Source organism: Cantharellus anzutake (assembly GCF_015039405.1).
Source record: "Cantharellus anzutake strain C23 chromosome Unknown EI90scaffold_72, whole genome shotgun sequence".
Lineage (NCBI taxonomy): Eukaryota > Fungi > Basidiomycota > Agaricomycetes > Cantharellales > Hydnaceae > Cantharellus > Cantharellus anzutake.
Genome location: NW_024067022.1, coordinates 229,456 through 249,960, shown reverse-complemented (window position 1 = coordinate 249,960; position 20,505 = coordinate 229,456). Strand labels below are relative to the sequence as shown.

The window sequence follows — 20,505 nt, the reverse complement described above, 5'->3', positions numbered from 1 at the left end:
CATGTTGACACCATTTAATGCATGTGTGACATTGTCACATGCAAGAGGCATATGATTAAACCGAGAATTTAAGGACAAGAACTGAGTGGGAGTGGAAATGGTGGAAGGAAAGTAAAGGGAGAGAAGGGACAGGTGAGATGACGTAAAAGAAAGCATGTAAAGAAAAGGAAACAACCCAAAAGGGAAGATGATGACAAATTTTCAGCGTTGCCAATTGCATAATCTTGGGAGTGGTTAGTGACTCTGTGTGCAGAGTAATGACACCTTTACTAAAATGCTTTGGGAAATTGGTCAGTTTCATTGTATTAGAAGCAACAGGATCATCAGAAGTGTCCAAAGTTGAACCGCGACAATTTCCTGATGTTGAGTCGAGTCCCAGCCTGCCATCATAAATGCTTAGCATATCAAAATCTTGGTCCCATGGCCCCGCTCCGGAGTGAGTTGAAGTGAAAACACATGTAGGGTAGGTGATGGATTGAAATTGCCTTGTGTGCACGCCAGAGGAGATGCAATAGAATAGTGTGGCAACAGTCCCGGAAAATGCCAGAACCTCTGGAATTGAAGATGAGCCAGGTAATTTACAAGGATGGAGATTGGGGAAGGAGGAGGGCAATGTGAAAAAACAAGGATGAGGAAGAACAAGGAGAAGAATGGAGGTTACAAAAACAAGGGAACAACCGAAAATAAAGAAACCTAGAAAAACTAGAGTAAGCACTCGGGATCCAACCCACCGAGAGTAACCGGAGGTCACAACACCCCCAGACCGAAATGCTTACCGGAAGTAAGGGACTCCGAGAGAAAACTACGTCAAAAATCGGTTTTCAGGCCAAAAGAAATGAGACTAAAAAAGAAACAAAGAAAACGTCTTCAGCAGAGGATGAGGAATAAGAGGGCCAGAGCCCAGAAGCATGAGCGGACGAATAAACACGTACAGAATCCGTCCGAAGAAATCGACCCAGGTATGCAGCGGCAATAAAACCTGAATCGGCATGACTGTAGCCTCGGAAGACACAGTATGCGTAAGGCTGACAGCGGGTACGGCGCATAAGATGAGGGCATCACCGGGTAATGTGCCATGCGCGAAAAAAGAGCGCTTAGTCCAACCGCACACAAGCCTAATTTAATCTCGTACCTCCATTAAATAACAAACAATAACTTGTGCAGCTAAACTACAATTAAACCGTCAATACAGCATTCTCTGGCCATGTGGTTTCCAGTCACTGCTACTCATCCCCTCGAAGCGAGCTCATTATAATACTAAACGAAGCATTGCATTCAGCGTCAGCATTTAGACGAGCCGAACAAAGTAACCCCGCAACAAAAAGGGCACATGCCTCAATAGTCAATCCTGTCGCCCAGGTAGAAGGATGATGTCCGATTTCCGGATCCAAATAAGCCCACCGTTCGGCCGGGATCTTGCCTTCTTCCCTGGAAATACCAGATTGCAACTTGTAAACGTTGACCTCTTCCGTCCACAAGGTATCGACGAGCACTCCATTCGAATCCACTTCCATGAAGGGCACCTGAGTCGTTTCAACGGTGACGATATCGTCCACAGTGACAACGGGCTCCTTGAATCTGTTAGGTCATGAAAGACAATCAATCAGCTTCCTTGGTAGACCTTGGATTCAGACCTTCTCAGTATCCCCTCCTTCCCCAGAGTCCTTTGTACGTTCCTGAGCTCGAAGACGGCTCTAAGCACCTCAGCAGTAACCCTTACAACAAACTTCTGGCCAAGGGTCTTAAACACTCCATCGCCCCCGTAGATGGTGTAGGAGGCCGGGTGGCGATGGGGGTTGATTTGGTAGGCGTCATCAAAGGCGTTAGAATCGACAGCAGCCTTGGTGAAATCAAAATAGAATCTATCGCCTTTCGCACTGGAAACCATTGCCATCATGTGTCGGATATTGGTGGTTGCAACACGGTAGACACCTGGTGTAACAGGGTCGAAGCCTACATTCGGTTTCATTAGGGCCCAGTTTAAAAGGAATATAATCCTGAGGGGAACCTACGCAGTGCCTCTAGAACATACCCTTCAAGGGTACACAACGAGATCTCATCTCCACCTCTCGCCGCTACCGCAGCGACGTTACTGGCAGCCCCTTCACCTCGGGACGTAGTAGTGCGTTCCGTAGCAGAAGGCTTCCATGCATTCACCTCCTGACGTTGAGGCAGGTAGAAGTTTATGACGTGAGTGAAGACTATCATGCAAGACAAGCACCGGAGCAGGTGATCAGCGAACACACTCATAGCCAGATGAAAACCGCGCAATGTGTCTCCCCTTACCCTGAGATAACTCAATGGCGCTCGAAATGACGGCAATAATGTCATTCGCAAGTTCATCCGTTGGTGATCCAAGAGCGAGGAGTCGCTTGAGGATAGGGTTGGCGCTCTGGTTGCCTTCGCCAAGGACTATGCTCGCTAAGCCACCCAAAACCGAGGAAGACAACTTAAAAAATATGGTGTATCAGCATGACTGGACTACCGATTCGGGAAGGCGCGGAGTGAAGGCTACGTACACCGCCCTTCGCCACCGTCAGGCTAAGTTTCACAAATCGACGCAGGCGATCAACGTTCTCGCGAGCTTCCCTTTGGTTAGGAATCTTCAAAGATGGTTCGGGTTCCAAGAAGATGTACCTAGGAAATGGCACAAATTCGCTATTTGGGGGGGAAGGGCACGATAACAATGTACTGACGAATAGATTTCCTTCAGCATCTGATACATTTGCTGTTCATAGTAAATCCCTCTCGTCTCTTGCGCTGTCTTGACGGGGAGTCCGGCCTTAATTCGAGTCGTCCGTGAATCAGCGCACCAAAACAAAAAATAGGGGCGAACGTGGAAACGCACAACTTGAGCGGCCCAATGCACGGGGATAATCCTAAGCACTTCCTTCACAACATCAACTCTCTTCGGAGCCTTGGAATGCACCGTATACGAATTTTCTCTGATTAACTGACACGCCTTCTCGTAGAACCACTTTCCATTCTTCTCAAGTTCCGAAGCGGGAACGAAGTAATCTTGCACCAAAGCCGTAACACGCGCATAGGCTGCCGCATCGTCGATAACGGTAAGGAAGCTAGGAGTTAGACCTATGTCTTTCACGTTCTTCACGTACTGAGTCACAAGACCCTGGATAACCACCGGCGGGTCCCCTAAAGCCGCCTCGACATCTTTAGGATCCACAACGACACGAAGGATACCTTTCTTGGTGGGCTTATCGAACGTAAATTCCTTCGCCTCCCCCAATTTGGCGAGGATGTGATCCATCGAATATGGTTGTCCCTTGGGCGTGATGAGAGGGAAGTGAGTGTATACCGAGGTGGCATCGTAATGTCGAGGAAGACCCCGGGCTAGAAGTCGGCCAAGAACACCGCCCCAGGCGGCGTTGGTGATATTCCGGTTAGCCTCGGCAAAACCCCACGTTGTCAAGTTGAAAGGTGTAAAGTCAAATGTCAAATAACGATCACCACGAACCAAAGCGACAGCGTCCGCTAGAATCGCTCTGGAGACGGTGTCTGATATCCATAACAACAGCATCGACGATAACGAATGTTTAGTGATACAGGCCACTTTAGGGAAAAGGGAGAGATATCGCGCACATGAAGGACATAACCCCGAGCCATTCCTGACAGGCTTGGCTTCCTCCGCTACAAGGCCAACATACAATTCCAAATTTTCCGTCGTCCCATAAAGCTTACGAGCAGCCTCAGCCACTTCCTTATCCGGATTCCATTCTTCGAACGTTGAATACGCCTCCAGGCCTAAGAACCTTCGGAACTCGTTAAGGGAACAAGTTCCCCACGATCGAGCCTGTTGAATGCCCAGAATCTCGATGACTCGCAACGCACCAGGTACACCTCTAGCTCCGAATATATGAGCAGGGACCGAGGTAGCGCTCAACAACGCATTCGCCAGCAAATCATCCTTGTACTTTTTCGTCTTCGGATCTCTCGGATTCCTTTCAAAGGTTCTGGATCCTGGGAGCGAGAATCCTTTGAAAGACCACTGGTCGAGAAGGTAGTCCACAGGTTTGCTATCGTCGATGAGAGACTCGACTTGTCGGGGCGTAAGGTGATCAAAATTGGGTAATGGAGCAGGCTTGCCGTCCTTATCTCGTAGGCGGCTGTACGTAGCAGCCATGGCTCTCTTTCCAAGAACGTACTCGAAATCCGCGGGAGTAATCTGGAAAAAGAGCAAGGAAAATAATAGACTGCTGGTCGAGCGAATGAGGGTGCGAGCCGAACAAACCTTGTCAAAGTCAACAGGCACACCGGGTTCCTTGGCAAACAAGTACTGGAAAACTCGCTCTGAATTAATCAGTCTCATGAGTATCTCTCGAGTATTTTGACATTCGAATAAATAGAACCCACCATTATACTCCGCATCCTCAGCACTTAAACCAGAATGCCAACGATAAAGCGTATTAAATTCCACCGAACAAGAATTCCCTCGTCCTCTTCCCAAGAGTTGATGATCACTCTCCCTCCTCTCATCGCTGATATCCAACGTCCAGCTGGATCCATCTCGTACAGTGCCCAGAATAGCAGCGAGGTAATCTCCAAGGATGACAAACGCGAAAGTCGCAGAGTTGATGAGGCGTGCAGTATTGAAAATTTCGTAGTCTTGTTTGACAAGCGATTCCTTGTTCAGGTTCTGAATATCCTGGGTCCACGTTTCGCGCTCGTTGATACGAAGCAACATATCGGCAATGTACTGCGGTATATAATCAGAACAAAGATCAAACCCCGGCTACTGAAGAGCACGTACGTTGTGGTTGCGGCTAAACAAGATGATAAGCTGGAGCAAATGGAATGCGAGTAAGTCTCAACGCAGAGATCGAAATTGTCGCAAAAACACGAACCGCGTTCACAGCAGGAGGCAAGTTGATGAGGCGGAATTCAGCATAAACATCAGGAAGGATCCTTCCACGACCGTCTACGTAACGAATCTTATCCTGATGGGCCTGCGTGTTCCCATACAAAATGCCCAGGTCAACGTAAGACGACGTCTCGTTGATATTAAAATCCGTTCGACTCGTCCGGAATACGCTGTGAACGACAAACGTCTGAAAGAAGAGGCGCATGAGGCATAATCTTCCTTTTTGGAAACATTGTTTCGAAAGAGGGGAGGGAACGCACCGCAAAACTGAAAAATAGCCCACTATACCCAGCAGGATGTGGAGTAAACTTGGTAGGATCCCTTTTGATAATTGCATCATATACCAAACCAGGATCAGGTAACTCCGAGTCTGGTAACGGCCGCGAGCCACTGCAACTCCTAGAATACGGCGAGAAGGCTTTGCCCATATCTGGGTCGTAGGCACTATTACCTGATCCATCCGCAGAACGGAACTGATACTTTTGGCCCATGTTCGTGGCAGGTGGATGAGAAAGGTCATAGTAGAGAGTTCGAATGGCCAGATGTTCAACTTTCCCTCCGACTCGTGGGTCCGCACGAGAGAGAAAAGAGAGAATGTATTCGAGCTAAGAAGTGGGACAAGTTTACTACGAGAATCTTTCAAAGCAAGGAGTTGAGACCATAGTACATACCGCGAACTTGCGATCATGGATCCCCTCAGTCGCAAATGGGGAACCTGCCTTGGCAACATCCAACACAGAGGCCTACGTGGACACAAAACATATCATCGACTGAAACTGTTGCGAGAATTGCGCAGAGAATTTGGAAACGTACGGCGATTTCTCCAGGATCGCCTTCGATGGGTAGTCCTCGTTTGATCTGGGCACGAACAGCCTCAATATCACTGGCTATCATTGATGTAGCTTCGGCCTGTTTGAAGTCCTCCGTCGTCTTTGGCAAAGGCCCCCAGGAACGATTGATAGCCTGGACTGTAAGAGATGCATCCTCCAAAAGGTTATCGATAGTCCTTAGGGCAGCATGGAGGGCGGTAGGTTGTCCGTGAGACATTGCTGGTACAGTAGGAATTCCCCCTCAATTGTCCTATGCACAGGCCCAAAACCCAGGGTCCCTTATCCACATCCCCGCGGGTCCTCACTCTACTGACCAATAAACGTTCACCTCTAATCGGTTCCGTCCAGCCCAACATGGGCTGGCGCAAAATGCTGATTTGCAGGACATAACGGCCAAGGGCGAGCCGCAATACACAGAGTACAGTTTAAGAAAGCAGGTAAAATTTAATAGCCAAAGGGGAGTTGGTAGGGCTCCTAGCGGATCGACTCGGTCCGGATCCGGATCAGAATCCGCGGATTATAAATAATATGTTCTAAAATTGTATTCTGTTAGAATGGCCCTGATGAGAGCTTTCTAACAATACCAAATATGTCCATATTGGTGAGAACTGACAGAGATATGGGGAAAATGGCACAAAAGATGGGTGTCAGATGCCAAATTTGGAAATAACAGGCCTGGGTGGTTAGATAGGACTTGTAAAAATTGGGAAAAAATATGGAAACACAGGAGGGGTATCTAGAAAAGTGGGATATATTTAATCCACAGACAATCCACCTATCTGCGGATTAGAGACTGCAGATATGATCCTCTCAAAAGCCAAATCCAGATCTGCAAATTTTCAGATAAATCTGTGGATATCTGAGTGTCATTCAATCTGCTAGGAGCCCTAGGAGTTGGGGAAGGTGGAGGGTAGACAAAGAAGAAAAGCAGCATATGACTGCAAAGTCATTGAACTAGGAACCTAAGAAACACACAAAACCTGAACCTAACAAGGGGAGACTGCCAGTACTGGGGAGAGAGGCTAGCCAGGCAAACAAGTACCCTACCTGCTGACCCTGCACCAGAAGGGCCACTCTCACTCTTAATGGGAATGAGGGCACAACAGGGCTGGGGTCAGACTAGATGACAGTAGACCGCTTAATAGAATTGTCGGCACAAATATATGTCAATACATGTTTTGAGGTTGATCTCTGTGAGGCCCTGGCCCATGTCTATGTTAGATAACACAACATCAATTGATGTTGTGAGTGGAACATAAACATGGGCTGGGGCCTCACAATCTCCAACAACTTTACCCAAGTGAGCTGCTAGGAGCAGTCTAAGCCACCCAAAACACTCCCCTCCCTAAGAAACAATGAAAACAAACATGCACATTTAAACAAAAAAAACTAAAATTAAATCTAACATCTAACTAATTAATAATGAGGTGGTCATGGATCACATCTGATTGGTTCATTCCCAGCCTCTCATTGGTTCCTTGTACCCTATCATGTGTCTGTTAACCAGCAGAACCATTTTCTGAATTCAATTGCCTATTCAATGTGAGATGATTATGTTTACACTACCCATGCTACTACATCCATCACTTTGGTGTGACAGACATGTCCAGGGTGGAGGGGGCCCAGATGTAGTGCCCAGCAGAGGGGCCCTCTCAGGGTGTGAAGTGGGCATGCATGCTGGCGGGCCCAATGTGGGACAGCAGTCCCTGGCCACTTAGACTGAAGTGGAAAAGGTGAGAAGGGGGTTACTGTCAGGGCATGCCGCTCCACTCTGTGCCACACCCTCCCATTGCTCCTCTTTCCCTTTCTCCTTTGTCTTTCCTCTTTCCCTCTCTTCCTTCCTTTCATTCTTTATACAGACAACCTCTCCTCTTACCCATGTAGCATGGACGCATCTGATGCCGAGTACTCCATGTGGGTACTGTGCTGCCGGATATGCCACGCATCCTCATTTGTACTTCTCTCCTCTGACACTTGGGATTGCCTGCGGAGCCATCCACAATAGCCCGGCTCCACCTGGGCTGATGTGGCACCCTCCACATGACCCATTCCTGCCTGTATATAAACCAAGCCGAATGTCAGGGGACGGACCCTGGGTCCCCATGACCCCTCTCTCTATAGCCCACAGCCCTGTGTGTAAACAGCCTATCCTAAGGCATAACCTACTGTGGGTAAGAAAGTGAGAAGAAGGTTAACTTCTCACTTTCCCACAGTGGCCCCAATATGGCGAAAACTTCCGGGTATCCCCGGAAGTCACATGAGGTGGGATCCGGGGTCGGATCATGCGGTGTGCAGAGCGTGCGGCGCAGGAAGTGCGCGGGAAGTGGAGTGGGTCCGGATGCGGGTCCGGGTCCGGGCTAAGTCAGGGTATGTGCCCTGACACCGAAGCAGAACCGAAGAAGTAGCCTTCTTCTCATTACTGCTTCAGGCAAGTACCTTAGTTTAGTTTAGCCTTTCATCCTAATAACAATCATTACTGCTTCAGCTTCAGCCTAAGAAGCCAGACAGGGACATGAGCCCGAGTGAAGGCCTCTTGCCATACATTCCCATCACTCCACTGCCACCTGGGCTGCTAGCGCTGGGGACTATGCCGCTACCGCTGCCTCTCCTGTACCATCCCTGACAGCAGAAGAAGGCTTCAACCTAGTCTCCCCCGCCTCCTCCAGCATGGTGACCGAGGAGCAGTACCAGGACCTGCTGACCAGGTTCCAGGAACTGCAAGCGATCCTTGAGAGCAGAATCCAAAACCCACCACCTGCACCCACACCCGTGCCTGCACCCACACCTGCACCCAAACCCAAAGCACCCAAGGTCGCCGCACCCACCACCTTCACTGGTGCGAGCGAGGACCTCAACTGCTTCAAAGCAGAATGTGGGATCTATTTCCATGTCTGCACAGCAGAGTTCCCTGACACTCTGTCCCAGATCCTCTTCGTCTTGTCATACATGAAAGGAGGAGCTGCAGGAGCATGGGCAACACAGCGCATGATTGCACTGCTGACAGCAGGATCTCCTGCAACCACTATGGATGACTTCATGGTGGAGCTTGATGCCATGTTCCAAGATCCAAACCATGAAGCCACCGCCCAACAGAAGCTCGCCACCCTGTGGCAAGGTACTGACTCCGTGGATAAGATTATCCAGGAGTTCGAGATCCATGGCCCCACCTCGCAGCTGGGTGATGTGGGGCTGGTAGACCACTTTGAACAAGTGATCAACGTGCAGCTCCTGTCAGGGGACGACTCCTGGGTCCCCATGACCCTCCCCTATGGCCCACAGCCTCAGGTCTGGCCAGCCCTATCCAGGGCACAATCCTACTGTGGGTAAGAAGATGTAATAGATATAAAGGCAAGTAAGATACAACTTGCCTACTGTGGGTAAGAAGATGAGAAGGAAGCTAACTTCTCATCTTCCCACAGTGGCCACCATATCAGGAAAACTTCTGGGAATATCCGGAAGTCACATGAAGGCAGGATCCGGGGCCGGATCATGCGGCGCAGGAATGCACGCGGGAAATGTAGTGGGTCCGGGCTAGTCAGGGTGTGTGCCCTGACAGCTCCACAAGAGCATCTATCACCTGCATCCCATGCCAAGGACTTGGGCAGAATGGAAACGAGAAGCCACCCTCCTCAACAACCAGTGGCAGTGCTTCCAGGCGACACAACCCCACCTCCCCCTGTTTAAACCGCCCCCTCCCCCTGCAAGACCGCCACCACCAACCCCCCAGCCCTTCACACGCCTGCCACCTGGACCCCGCCACAATCTGCTGCCCCCCCCCCCCCCATGACCTGGGGCCCGAGCACTACAGGGACTTTCAGGATGTATGTATTTGTCAGGGCCCGGCCTTGGACTCGGAGGCTCCCTGACCTCAACCCCCATCTGGCCTGTCCTCACACTATGCGGGGCATGAGATGTATAGTAAAAGAAAGGGAATATATACACTTGCCTATGCGGGGCATGAGATGAGAAGAAGGGTAAAGGTCTCATCTCCCCGCATGGTTGCTATATAAAGGAATGGGTCACATGCCCACAACTATACAGCTCCTAGAGTTGTGTAGTGTGACCCGGAGGGAACATCCAGGTGGCAGTGCCCAGTAAGCGTGGGAACGTTCTGGGCGAGTTGCTTGCCCAGAACTGTGGCTGTGACCCGTGCATGCGTGTACACAACACACAAAGGCAACAACAAGGCAACAGTCAAAGAATAAAAGGGGTAAAGTAGGTGGGGAGTCCGGGGCACCCTAAGGCAGGGTGCTGAACCCTGACAGTATTCTCAAAGGAGGCCTTTCACGTGCTGCCCCCTCGGAAGCCCTGGGACCATGCTATTGATCTAACCCCAGACGCTGTAATGGGTCTATTGCCTAGACTTGAGACAGAGAGAAGGGGGAGGGTGGTAGTGTGTGCGTGTGTGGTTCGTGGGGCCGGGTTTTGGTCCTGGGGCGCTACCGAGTCTGCAAAAACCTCAAACAAACACTCACCTACGTCTCTCTTGGACGTCAAGGCTGAGTATTATGATGTGAGGGGTCTTAGATGTTGGAGGAACCGTGTGCTATGAGGGTACTCCAACGGAGCTAACCTGAACAGCCACATTCCTGTGTTAGCGTGGGAACATTCTGGGAGAGCAACTCACCCAGAATCCACCATGTGACTACTTAGTCACAAGACCTCCTTTATATTATTTCGGACTAATCCGTGCCAGGCCACGGATATATTCATTCATTTGAATTCATTTCCTTTTCCCTCAGTTCTTCACACATATTAGCTGAGACTGAGTATTTGCTCATAGTCCAGCTCCAAGATCAAATTGTCGCTCATCAACATTAGACGTGAGCAACTAGCTCAGAGGGGGCATTAGGGTTGTGGATGGTGTCTTTGCCACTTGGATGTAACTTCTGCTTGTCCCTTCACGGGTCTATTCAATACTAACTTGTTATGTACAAGCTATATCTAGTTTATATGAGTTGGAAATGGAATGAATGGAGTGGGGGAATGTAAATGGGCCATTGCAAGAGGGCTTGCGGCTCTCTATGCCGACTAAGCTCGTGGGGCCAAACTCTCCTAAAACTTCACTTTCTCTCTAGACTTTGCTCGACTCTCAATCCTTAACTCCGCATGGTGAGTTCTCCGGGATTTCCGCAAGGTCCAGGCTCAGTGTCCACTACTCACTCGTTGTGAGCTAGATCACTGCCCTTATTCCTACTGTTGGAATTCCACTCACTCACACCCTCTCTAGCACGTCCTAGCACCTTAGAGAAAATTGGGGGAGGGGAGAACTTCTTTTCAAAAATCCGGTATGTACAGGATTATAAGAAATAATTATTTTTAGAAAGAATAGATGGGGAATATTGGTACCATATGGCACCTGGGTACCTTATTAGGCGAAATAATAAAAAGGGTAACAGCAGCAATAAAAGAATATCAATCAATAACTGAAATGATGGTGAAATATGAAAATAAAAGAAAATAAGCGATATCTCAACGGATTTAGGGAATTATGAGCCTAAATTGGAAATGTAGCCGGAAATAACTCTCACACAGCCGATAAACATTTTTACCAATTTATTAGACGCCGTGGGAATGAGTGAGGCTGGAATTCTGGGTTGCCGCTTGAGATTCCCACGCCCACACATGCCCGTGCCTAACTTGCCCAACATAGAACTCCGTCAAATCTCCTCCGATTAAGACGTTCTTGATATCGTCGGAATCGTACGAATTAGCACTATTTTTAGATACCAATTCCGTACCGAGTCGTCGCATGAATAAACAGGGTTTTCTAATCATGGAAACGGGTATCCGAGCTGGTGCTGCACGCGATTATCCTGCCTACACCGTTAGGCAACCATAAATGATAAATATCCAATAACTGGGGAACGCCGCCTGAAGTGGCAGATCCCACTACTCTTACAATTGCATGCATGTTCACTCTCAGCGTTGCTATTGGCTGAGATGAAGCCCGAGATTCGTTCTCACTCTGTAAACCCACCACACACTCTGATTTCAGGACCACATAATTTACACTGCAGCATGCAGTGAGTGGAATAGAACTGTATGGGGCGGAGAATGGACCCTGTGCATAGGACAATTGAGTTTGGGAGAAAAAAACGTAGGACCTGCTACGGAGTAGCGGGAATTGGGAACAAAGAAACAATAAAAGAAATATGAATGAATGGGGAAAATGTGACAACAGGTCCAAAATGGGAATTGTGAAGGTTAACTCCGCAACACTTCGCCGCAGCGCCCGCCTATCCTCCCGTCAGCAACCTCCTCGTCTCCAGCTTTCCAACGAGCCCTCATTCATCCCAATTGGTGCAGTACTTCTTGAGATGTGGCCATTGACAGGTGCTGTCAAGACCACATGAGGCTATACACCGTGCTGAGCCATCCGAATATGGGGTTGCCATTCTGGGAAGTGCTCTGGGGGTAAAGGAGGAAGGTATAGCATCACCAACGGGTAGAAAAATGGCTGGGTTGTATGTGTGGTTATGGAGATCTGGAGAGGGGTGATATTGGCGGCATGGTTGGGTGTGGGAATTTGGCTTGGGGCTGTCGGGAATGATGGGGAAAATATGGAAAAATATGGAGTGAGTGTATGGAGTGTTGGATAGTGATAGAATGAGTATCGGGAGCGTCAGCGGATATGTACTGCATGTTGGTGACCAAATTCCACAGAATCCGACTTTTTGCAGTACACAGAGTTGTCCCCACAACAATGCCAAACTCCCTAGAGGCAAAACCTTCCCCCTATCCCGACCATGACAGAAAGAGCTGGATGAGTTCCTATGTGAGAACCTGCGAAACAGGCACATACGCCCATCAAAGTCGCTGATGGGCACCCCTGTATTCTTTGTCAAGAAGAAGGATGGGTCCCTGTGCCTGGTCCAGGATTACTGAAAGCTCAATGAAATAATGGTCAAGAACTTGTACCCCCTCCCACTCATTTCTGACATCCTTGCGCACCTTCGAAATGCAAAGTATTTCTCGGTGCTAGATCTGTGCTGGGGGTTCAACAACATACGGATCAAAGATGGCGATGAGTGGAAAGCAGTGTTTGTGACCAACTGGGGCCTGTTTGAACCCATGGTGATGTTCTTCAGGCTATGCAACTCCCCAGCAACCTTCCAGACCATGATGAATGACATCCTTCAGGACTTCATCGACCGAGAGGTTGTTATCTGCTACATGGACGACATCCTGATCTTCATGTCCACCCTAGAGGAACATCAGAAGGTCATGCAGGAAGTGCTGGAAACGCTGTGGAGGAGGAAGCTCTTCCTCAAACTGGAAAAGTGCAAGTTTGAGCAGTGCCGCATTGAATACCTTGGACTTGTCATCTCCAAGGGTAGTGTTGCCATGGACCCAGTGAAGGTCCAAGGGGTCCTTGACTGGCCAATGCCGATGGAGGTGAAGGAGGTACAATCCTTCCTGGGCTTCATAAACTTCTACCGTCGCTTCATCAAGGACTTCTCTGAGACAGCACAGCCACTCCATGCCCTGACCCGCAAAGCAAAGGCCTGGACATGGGGGGAGAATGAAGAGCACGCCTTCAGTGCCCTCAAGGCCACCATCACCTCCTGTCCCAGCTCCAAACTGATGGTGAGTTCCACCCTATTTCCTTCATGTCCAAGAGCTTCACTGAAGTAGAATGCAACTACGAAATCTACAACAAAGAAATGCTCGCGATAGTCCGAGCACTAGAAGAGTGGCATCACTTTGTAGAAGGGGCTGAGGAGAAGGTTAATATCTACATGGACCACTGCAACCTAGGCTACTTCCACACTGTGCAGAGGCTGAATCGCTGCCAAGCATGGTGGTCACTATTCCTGTCCCGCTTCCACTTCACCCTCATCCACCAACCAGGGAAACTCATGGGGAAACTGGACACCCTCTCCCACCACGCTGACCACCCGAAGGGAAGGGATGACAACGACAGCCTGACCCTCCTACAGCCAGAATGGTTTGAAGCCCATGTGACTGAGGCCGTCACAGTGGAGGGAGAGGAGGCGGCCATCCTGGAAAGAATACGCATGGTGAAAGACCATGATGAGAAGGTAGTGAAAGCGCTGAAGGAGCTGGGAGATGGAACCCTCAGGACAGATGAATGGAGCAGAGATGGAGAGTTGGTCCTCTACTGGGGGAAGGTATATGTCCTGAAGGACCCGCAACTCTGCCACGACCTGGTGTGGCTACACCATGACATGTTGTAGGAGAAATAAGGTCACACTATGGAAACCCATTATGGAAATATGCCAGATAAATCATAAAACCCCATACAACAAGTGGATATGAGAAAATAGAAGAACCTGAATTTTTACGAATTATTACGAATTATTATGACTACATATGATAAAATGGAAGAAATAAAATTAGCAAAAATACTTCAAGCTTAGCATCAACAAGACGGAATTCTCGGGGGAATTTATAGCAAATATTAAACCAATAATTAGGACAATCGACCAAGATTTGACTATAAAAACAATCAGAGAACCTCCATGGAAACTACTTTCCCACGTCCGCACATGTAGCAGAGGATGGAAGTACCATGGAACAAGGATTCCTCAGGAACTAATGCAAAATTCAAAGTCGTGTTTATAATAGAAAATGCAGATGTCCCCCAAACGGACCCAATGAAAGTAATTACAGGGAAAACTACCCATAAACGACGGAGATATGACTAAAACTCCCGGAAAACAAGGACAACATTTAAAAAGCAAGTGCAAAGAACAACCAGTGACGACCGAGACGAGCTTGATAGCCCATTAAAAAGGAAGGGATCTAATCTTAATCCACCCAAATTTTCATAATAAAAGGATCACACATCAATGAGATATCCAATAACGGGAATAGCGACATCAAAAGTCCGGGCTCAGGGAAAAGACGATGTTTACGAAGGATCCATAATTAAAACATACAACGAAATTTACACGGAAATTATGAAAAATAGGGAACTATAGTTATGCAAATTTTCAGCCCAAACGGTCCAGCCGTTGTGAAGTTATACCAATGATGGGAATATAGAAATCCGCATCATGTTTAATGACATGGAGGGTGGCAATGCGAAGGGAACCAGCCGTTGGAACTGAGATCTGCACTTCGGCAGATTGCGAGGACCAATTTCCATCCAAATAAGGAAGAGCCTGGTCAAAACAAAGCACGGAAAGTGCAAAACAACCTTAGATTATGAGGGAAAAATCTGAAATAAATCACGGAAGCCTGTATGAAGGATATAAACACCCGTGCATACCATAAATCCCGAACAATTAAACAGAAACAGCGCCCACATATGAACGACTATGGAAACAATGCATGTGATTACCAAATGTGTGCATGAACTTTTGCTAACTCGACAAATACCAGGAAATAGAACACAAATTTAGTACCATTGGAAAGGTGGGAATAAATGATACCAAGAACGTGAGAAACCATCCAGAAATGAATGAGATACAAGGACATGAAGTTAGAAACCTGAAAACGCATGGGAAGACAGCTTCAAGAGGTCCAGAGCCTAAATAAAATACATAAAAATATGATATCTTCGAGGATGACCTACTATAACAACAAACAATACATATGGAGGATTAGGATATGATAATACAAAGGGGAATCAGGGAAGATGAACGAAATTGTAAGGGGTTGGTGTAGGTTCCAACCCCAGTTCTCCTCAATCCTCAGGTTGTCAATAAAGTTGAGCTGTATGGAGCTTTAATTATCAACAATGGGGAGGAAAAGGAGTTCTGTTCCTTTTCCCAAATTCCCACGTTATTGTATATACATTGTTTATACATGTTTATTATGAGCCACATATAGAATAAAGATAGAAAGTAAGGGTGGGGTTACCACTCCTTACAGAAATCCACGAAAACCACTAAACTATGACAGACCATGGCAGGAATTTTAGGGAACAATATTCTGATGAAGTGGAGAGCTATAATACATTCATTTGAGTAATTCTTGACTACTAGCAACTTTTTCTTTTGGTTTTAAACCTGAATAATTCACTCATTTACCATTTCAAGTCTCATTTTAACTAAATGTCACTGAATAAAAATGGAATAAATCAGCTGAAGGTCTCAGCGCAGCCATACGCATAGTAATGCGAAGTTTGAATTCAGAATCACCAAGTCATAGCAAATTTAATGGTAAATATGAGGAATTTGAAATAGGAAACTGCGACAAATGCAGTGCAGTCAAGTTCTAATTAACCATTAAAATAGCTTAGGCAAGGAAGGACAATAAGGATTCTAGGCGCAGTCTGACCATTCTTCTCATTACTGCTTCAGGCAAGTACCTTACTCTAGCTAGCTTAGTTTAGTTTAGTTTAGCCTTTCATCCTAATAACAATCATTACTGCTTCAGCTTCAGCCTAAGAAGCCAGACAGGGATGCGAGCCCAAGTGAAGGCCTCTCACCATACATTCCCATCACTCCACCACCGCCTGGGCCACTAGTGCTGGGGACTACGCTGCTACCCCCACCTCTCCTGTACTGTCCCTGACAGGTTCCCACTTCAGGTACATTTATGTACATGCAGCTTGAGTCACATGATGGGTGCTGTCATATCCATACAATCCCGACCTCCGCTCCGGGCTCCCGGAACTCCGAACCTGACTTCCAGAGTCCTACTTCCCTTCTGCCACCTCCTCCTTGCTGACTTCCAAGAGGTTATCCCACCTCCGGCTCCAACACCACCTTTGGTCCGACTCCGGAACATTCCGGGTTCGACCTCAACCTCGACACCTTCTAGACAAGCATGCAACACCTATGTTCCTGACTCCGGAACCCCGTTGGCATCTCCGTCTCCGGAACCTCCGGTCTTAGCTCCGACCTCGGACTTTGACCCCACCTCCGCTTATACCCATTGTATTGGTTAGCTCATTCCATTTAATTACGTTTGCCAATATTCCGGAGTTTAACCTCCGAGTTTGGACTTTCCGGACTTACTCCGGACCTTGCAACTATTGCATTGTCCATTTCAATTCCGCTATTCTCCCTCATTCCTATTTGGGCTGCTGCTTCCTTTCTATTCAGTCAGCTAGCCATTCCCGACTCCCATCCTCCTTCCTTCCTTCTTGGGCCTTGGCCCTTCATTCCTCCCTTGGGAAACACCATTGTGTCAAACACTTGACCCTCGGTGTTGTTCCTCTTTCCATCTCCCTTTGTCTCCTTTTGTCCTACCCTTGTTCCTTTTGATTCCGGACCCCTCCTTATATACAATGTACCTAGTAACTTGTAACCTCAGTCCGAAATCGACATGAATTCCCCCAAGAGACTTTCCCTCTGCTAGATCCGAAATTAGGGACCCCTAGGACAACCAGCAATGGCACAGCGCTCCGCCTGAGTCGCTGAGGCCAAGGTCCTTCCATGATAAGTCTCCGATTCCACTCCGGAGTCGTCCGAATCCCCGCGTTCTAACACCAGGGACTGCTGTCCCTTCCCGGACCTGCCAGTATGCACGCCTGGTTTGCACCCTGTGAGGGCCCTTCTGCCGGGCGATACATCCAGACCCCCTCTACCCCGGACGCGTCCCTGACAATTGCTTGGAGAGGACATAGATAGCAGGGGGGGATACTGCCACTTCAGGTGCTGCCTCTATGGTTTCCCTGCTCTCATGGGCTGAGGATGCATTTTTTTCTCCTCTTCTTTGCAATAACTTGGTGAAGTTTTGGCATTGGCGTTGACTCACGCATGCTGCAGTATTTACATGAGCTATTTTCTACAGGCAGCCAGGATGCATCCCTCACTGGTCGCCTTCCTAAAAATCCCCCTGAGGCTCTGTTTCCAGCTCTGTTTCCTCTGTCTCTGGCTCCTCAGTTAGCTGCCTTTTCAGCCCCTCCATCAGCACTTGAAGGTCCTCAGGGTGGAGATGTTGTGCCCAGCAGACTTTGGGGTGTGGGCAGTCTCTTAGGATTGCCCCTGGGTGTTGTCATATCCATCCACAGCCATCGTCCTTCACTACCTCCAGTCCCTCCAGACTACCTCTGCTCCTTCTTCACTAACCTCAGAGCTCCCATATTCTGCAATCACCTCTGCTTCCCTCAATGGTCACCACCCCCTCTTTTCAATATATTACCTACACCTCCCTAAGTATGGAGCCCCAAAGGCTTCCAGACAGCTCTGACATCTGCTAGCGCACTCCCACCTCCACTGGGCAATTCACTCGCTTGCCCTGCAAGCCCACCTTCGGGCCTATCCCTGCTTTCCATTTCTGGGTTATCGCCTACCATTCCGCTAACCCCGTAACCCGACTTGTTGGTAATATTCAATCAGCTAATGTTTAACTCCGTTAGCTCCGCTCCGCTTGGCCCCACCATTTATGGGCCCACCCTCACTGTAACTATATATACTCAACTTGTACATGGGTTACACCTCAGTAATAAAATTGACTAGAGTTGATCCCCCTTAGTTCTCATTGCCAGTAAGTAAATTAGGGCATGGACATGTAACTTGGCACAGCGCTCCTGGCTTGAGTCGCTGAGGCCGAAGCCCTCCGCCATGGAGACAATCCTTCATCTTGATCCGGTCTCTGACAGGTGTTACAGTTGTAGCACTGCTGTTAGATCAGGCAGATTCAGACGACTCCAGAATGGAATCGGAGACTTAGTGTGGAAGGACCTCGGCCTCAGTGACTCATGTGGAGCGCTGTGCCATTGCTGGTTGTCCTGGGGGTCCCTAATTTCAGATCTAGCAGAGGGGAAGTCTCTTAGGGGGGAATCAAGTCGATTTTGGACTGAGGTTACAAGTTACTATCTACATTGTATATAAGGAGGGGTCTGGAATCAAAAGGAGCAAGGGTACTCCGAAAGGAGACAAAGGGAGCTGGAATGAGGAACAACACTGAGGGTCAAGGGTTTGACTCAATGGTGTTTCCCAAAGGAGGAGTGAAGGGCCAAGGCCCAAGGAGGAAGGAAGGAGGATGGGAGTGGGGAATGGCTAGCTGACTGAATAGAAAGGAAGCAGCAACCCAAATAGGAATGAGGGAGAATAGCGGAATTGAATGGAGCAATGCAATAGTTGCAAGGTCCGAAGTAAGTCCGGAAAGTCCGAACTCAGAAGTAAAACTCCAGAATATTGGCAAAGGTAAATAAATGGAATTGGCTAACCAATACAATGGGTATAAGCGGAGGTGGGGTCAAAGTCCAAGGTCGGAGCTTAGACCGGAGGTTCCGGAGATGGAGATGCAAATGGGATCCCGGAGCGGAGGTCCGGAGTCGGGAGCGTAGGTGTTGCATGCTCATCTGGAGGTGTCGAGGTTGAGGTCGGACCCAGAATGTTCTGGAGTCGGACCAGAGGTGGTGTCGGAGCCAGAGATGGGATAACCTCTTGGGAGTCGGCAAGGAGAAGGTGATGGAAGGGAAGTGGGGCTCCAGAGTCAGTTTCGGAGTTCTGGGAGCCCAGAGTGGAGGTTGGGATTGTGTGGATATGACAACCGCCTTGGGTCAGTCCTCCAGCGGTCAAGGTCCATTGGTTGTGGGCCTGTCCCTGTCATGGGGCAGGCTGCTGGAGTAGGAGGTGGAGGCATGGGTGCAGATTGTGGGGGTGCAGGTGTGAGTCATGCATGAGGTGGGGTTATGATCTTGGGGGTCGAGTTGGTGGGAGCATGGGTTTAGGTGGGAACGTGCATGGTTGGGTGGCCTGGTATCGTTGCCACTGGTTGTCTAGAAGCATGGCTTCACACTTCCACTCGGCCCAGGTGGTGGGCATGGGACAGAGGCAGTATATGCTCTCCCAGAGGCGGGTCCCAGTGTCTCGAACTCTTGGATAACCTTATCCACATGTCAGGGCAACCACACCTGACCATACAACCCCAGAACCACCTTCCCTGACCTCCCCCCACTTCCCTCATCCTCCCATCTTCACACACCTTTCGCAACTACAGCCCGCATGCGAACCTGCAGGAAAAATCACGTGGGTCAAGGCGAGCAACTTGCCTTAACCCATGTGACACCTTTTCCACATCGCGGGAACATGCTCAGCTCCTACCCTTAGTCACGTTACAAACTGTATAGTACATTTCCCTTTTATAGCAGCCAAGCAGGGAATAGGGAAACTTACCCTTCTTCTCAACTCAATCCCTGCTTAGGCAAGTTGTAGCTACCTTCCATAATACATGACAACTCAATCCCCGCTTAGTGAGTTTGAGGAGCTTGGGGTAGGATCCAGCACCTGGCTGCCTGGGACACCGCAAGTGTCCAGTTCTGAGGTAGGGCCGCCCCTGGACAGAGGCCGGGCCCTGACACCACAGAGTCGGTCCCCTGGCAGATGGCTGCCAGCTTCTGCCTGGCTGTGGCTTCCCGGTTTGGGTCTTGGAACATGGCATTGAGTCCCATATTGAACTCGTCCATGGTGAGGGTGGGGGAACTGGCTGTCAGCAGCATAATCGTGCATTGGGTTGCCCATGCCCCTGCAGGTCCTCCTTTCATGTAAGACAACACAAAAAGGATCTGGGAGAGGGTGGTGGGGAACTCAGCTGCACAAACATGGAAGTAAATCCCGCACTCGGCCTTAAAATGGTTGAGGTCCTCACTGGCTCCTGAGAAGGGAGTGGGGGGGTGACATTGGGTGGCTTGGGTCTGGGTGTGGGTGCTGGTGCAGGTGCAGGTGGGGGATGGTTGCAGGCCTGGCTCTCCACAATGGCTTGGAGCTTGTCAGGGGATGCATGTGCTCATGCAGGTTGCTCCGATAACCTAGTTGGATTAAAGCCAGGGGAAAGGAGTGTCCCTATCTTAGGGTCAGCTATATACATGTAGAGTCCGGCAATAAGGAAACCAAATGGATTGCCGATAGAATCACATGATCACAGAAT

At 48.9% G+C, this 20,505-nt stretch overlaps 1 protein-coding gene across 1 annotated transcript; it reads right to left on the bottom strand.

Annotated features, from left to right (window-relative positions):
• Nucleotides 1–1,223: 1,223 nt before the first annotated feature.
• On the bottom strand, nucleotides 1,224–5,926 carry EI90DRAFT_3020102 (heme peroxidase; the record flags this gene model as incomplete). The annotated part of the gene is made up of 15 exons (XM_039057472.1): nucleotides 1,224–1,257; nucleotides 1,402–1,578; nucleotides 1,635–1,953; nucleotides 2,013–2,201; nucleotides 2,287–2,449; nucleotides 2,520–2,637; nucleotides 2,697–2,782; nucleotides 2,849–4,183; nucleotides 4,250–4,308; nucleotides 4,372–4,714; nucleotides 4,769–4,798; nucleotides 4,863–5,066; nucleotides 5,140–5,484; nucleotides 5,551–5,622; nucleotides 5,693–5,926. The coding sequence occupies 15 exons, from the start codon at nucleotides 5,924–5,926 to the stop codon at nucleotides 1,224–1,226; spliced, it is 3,708 nt and encodes a 1,235-aa protein (XP_038910853.1).
• Nucleotides 5,927–20,505: the final 14,579 nt, after the last annotated feature.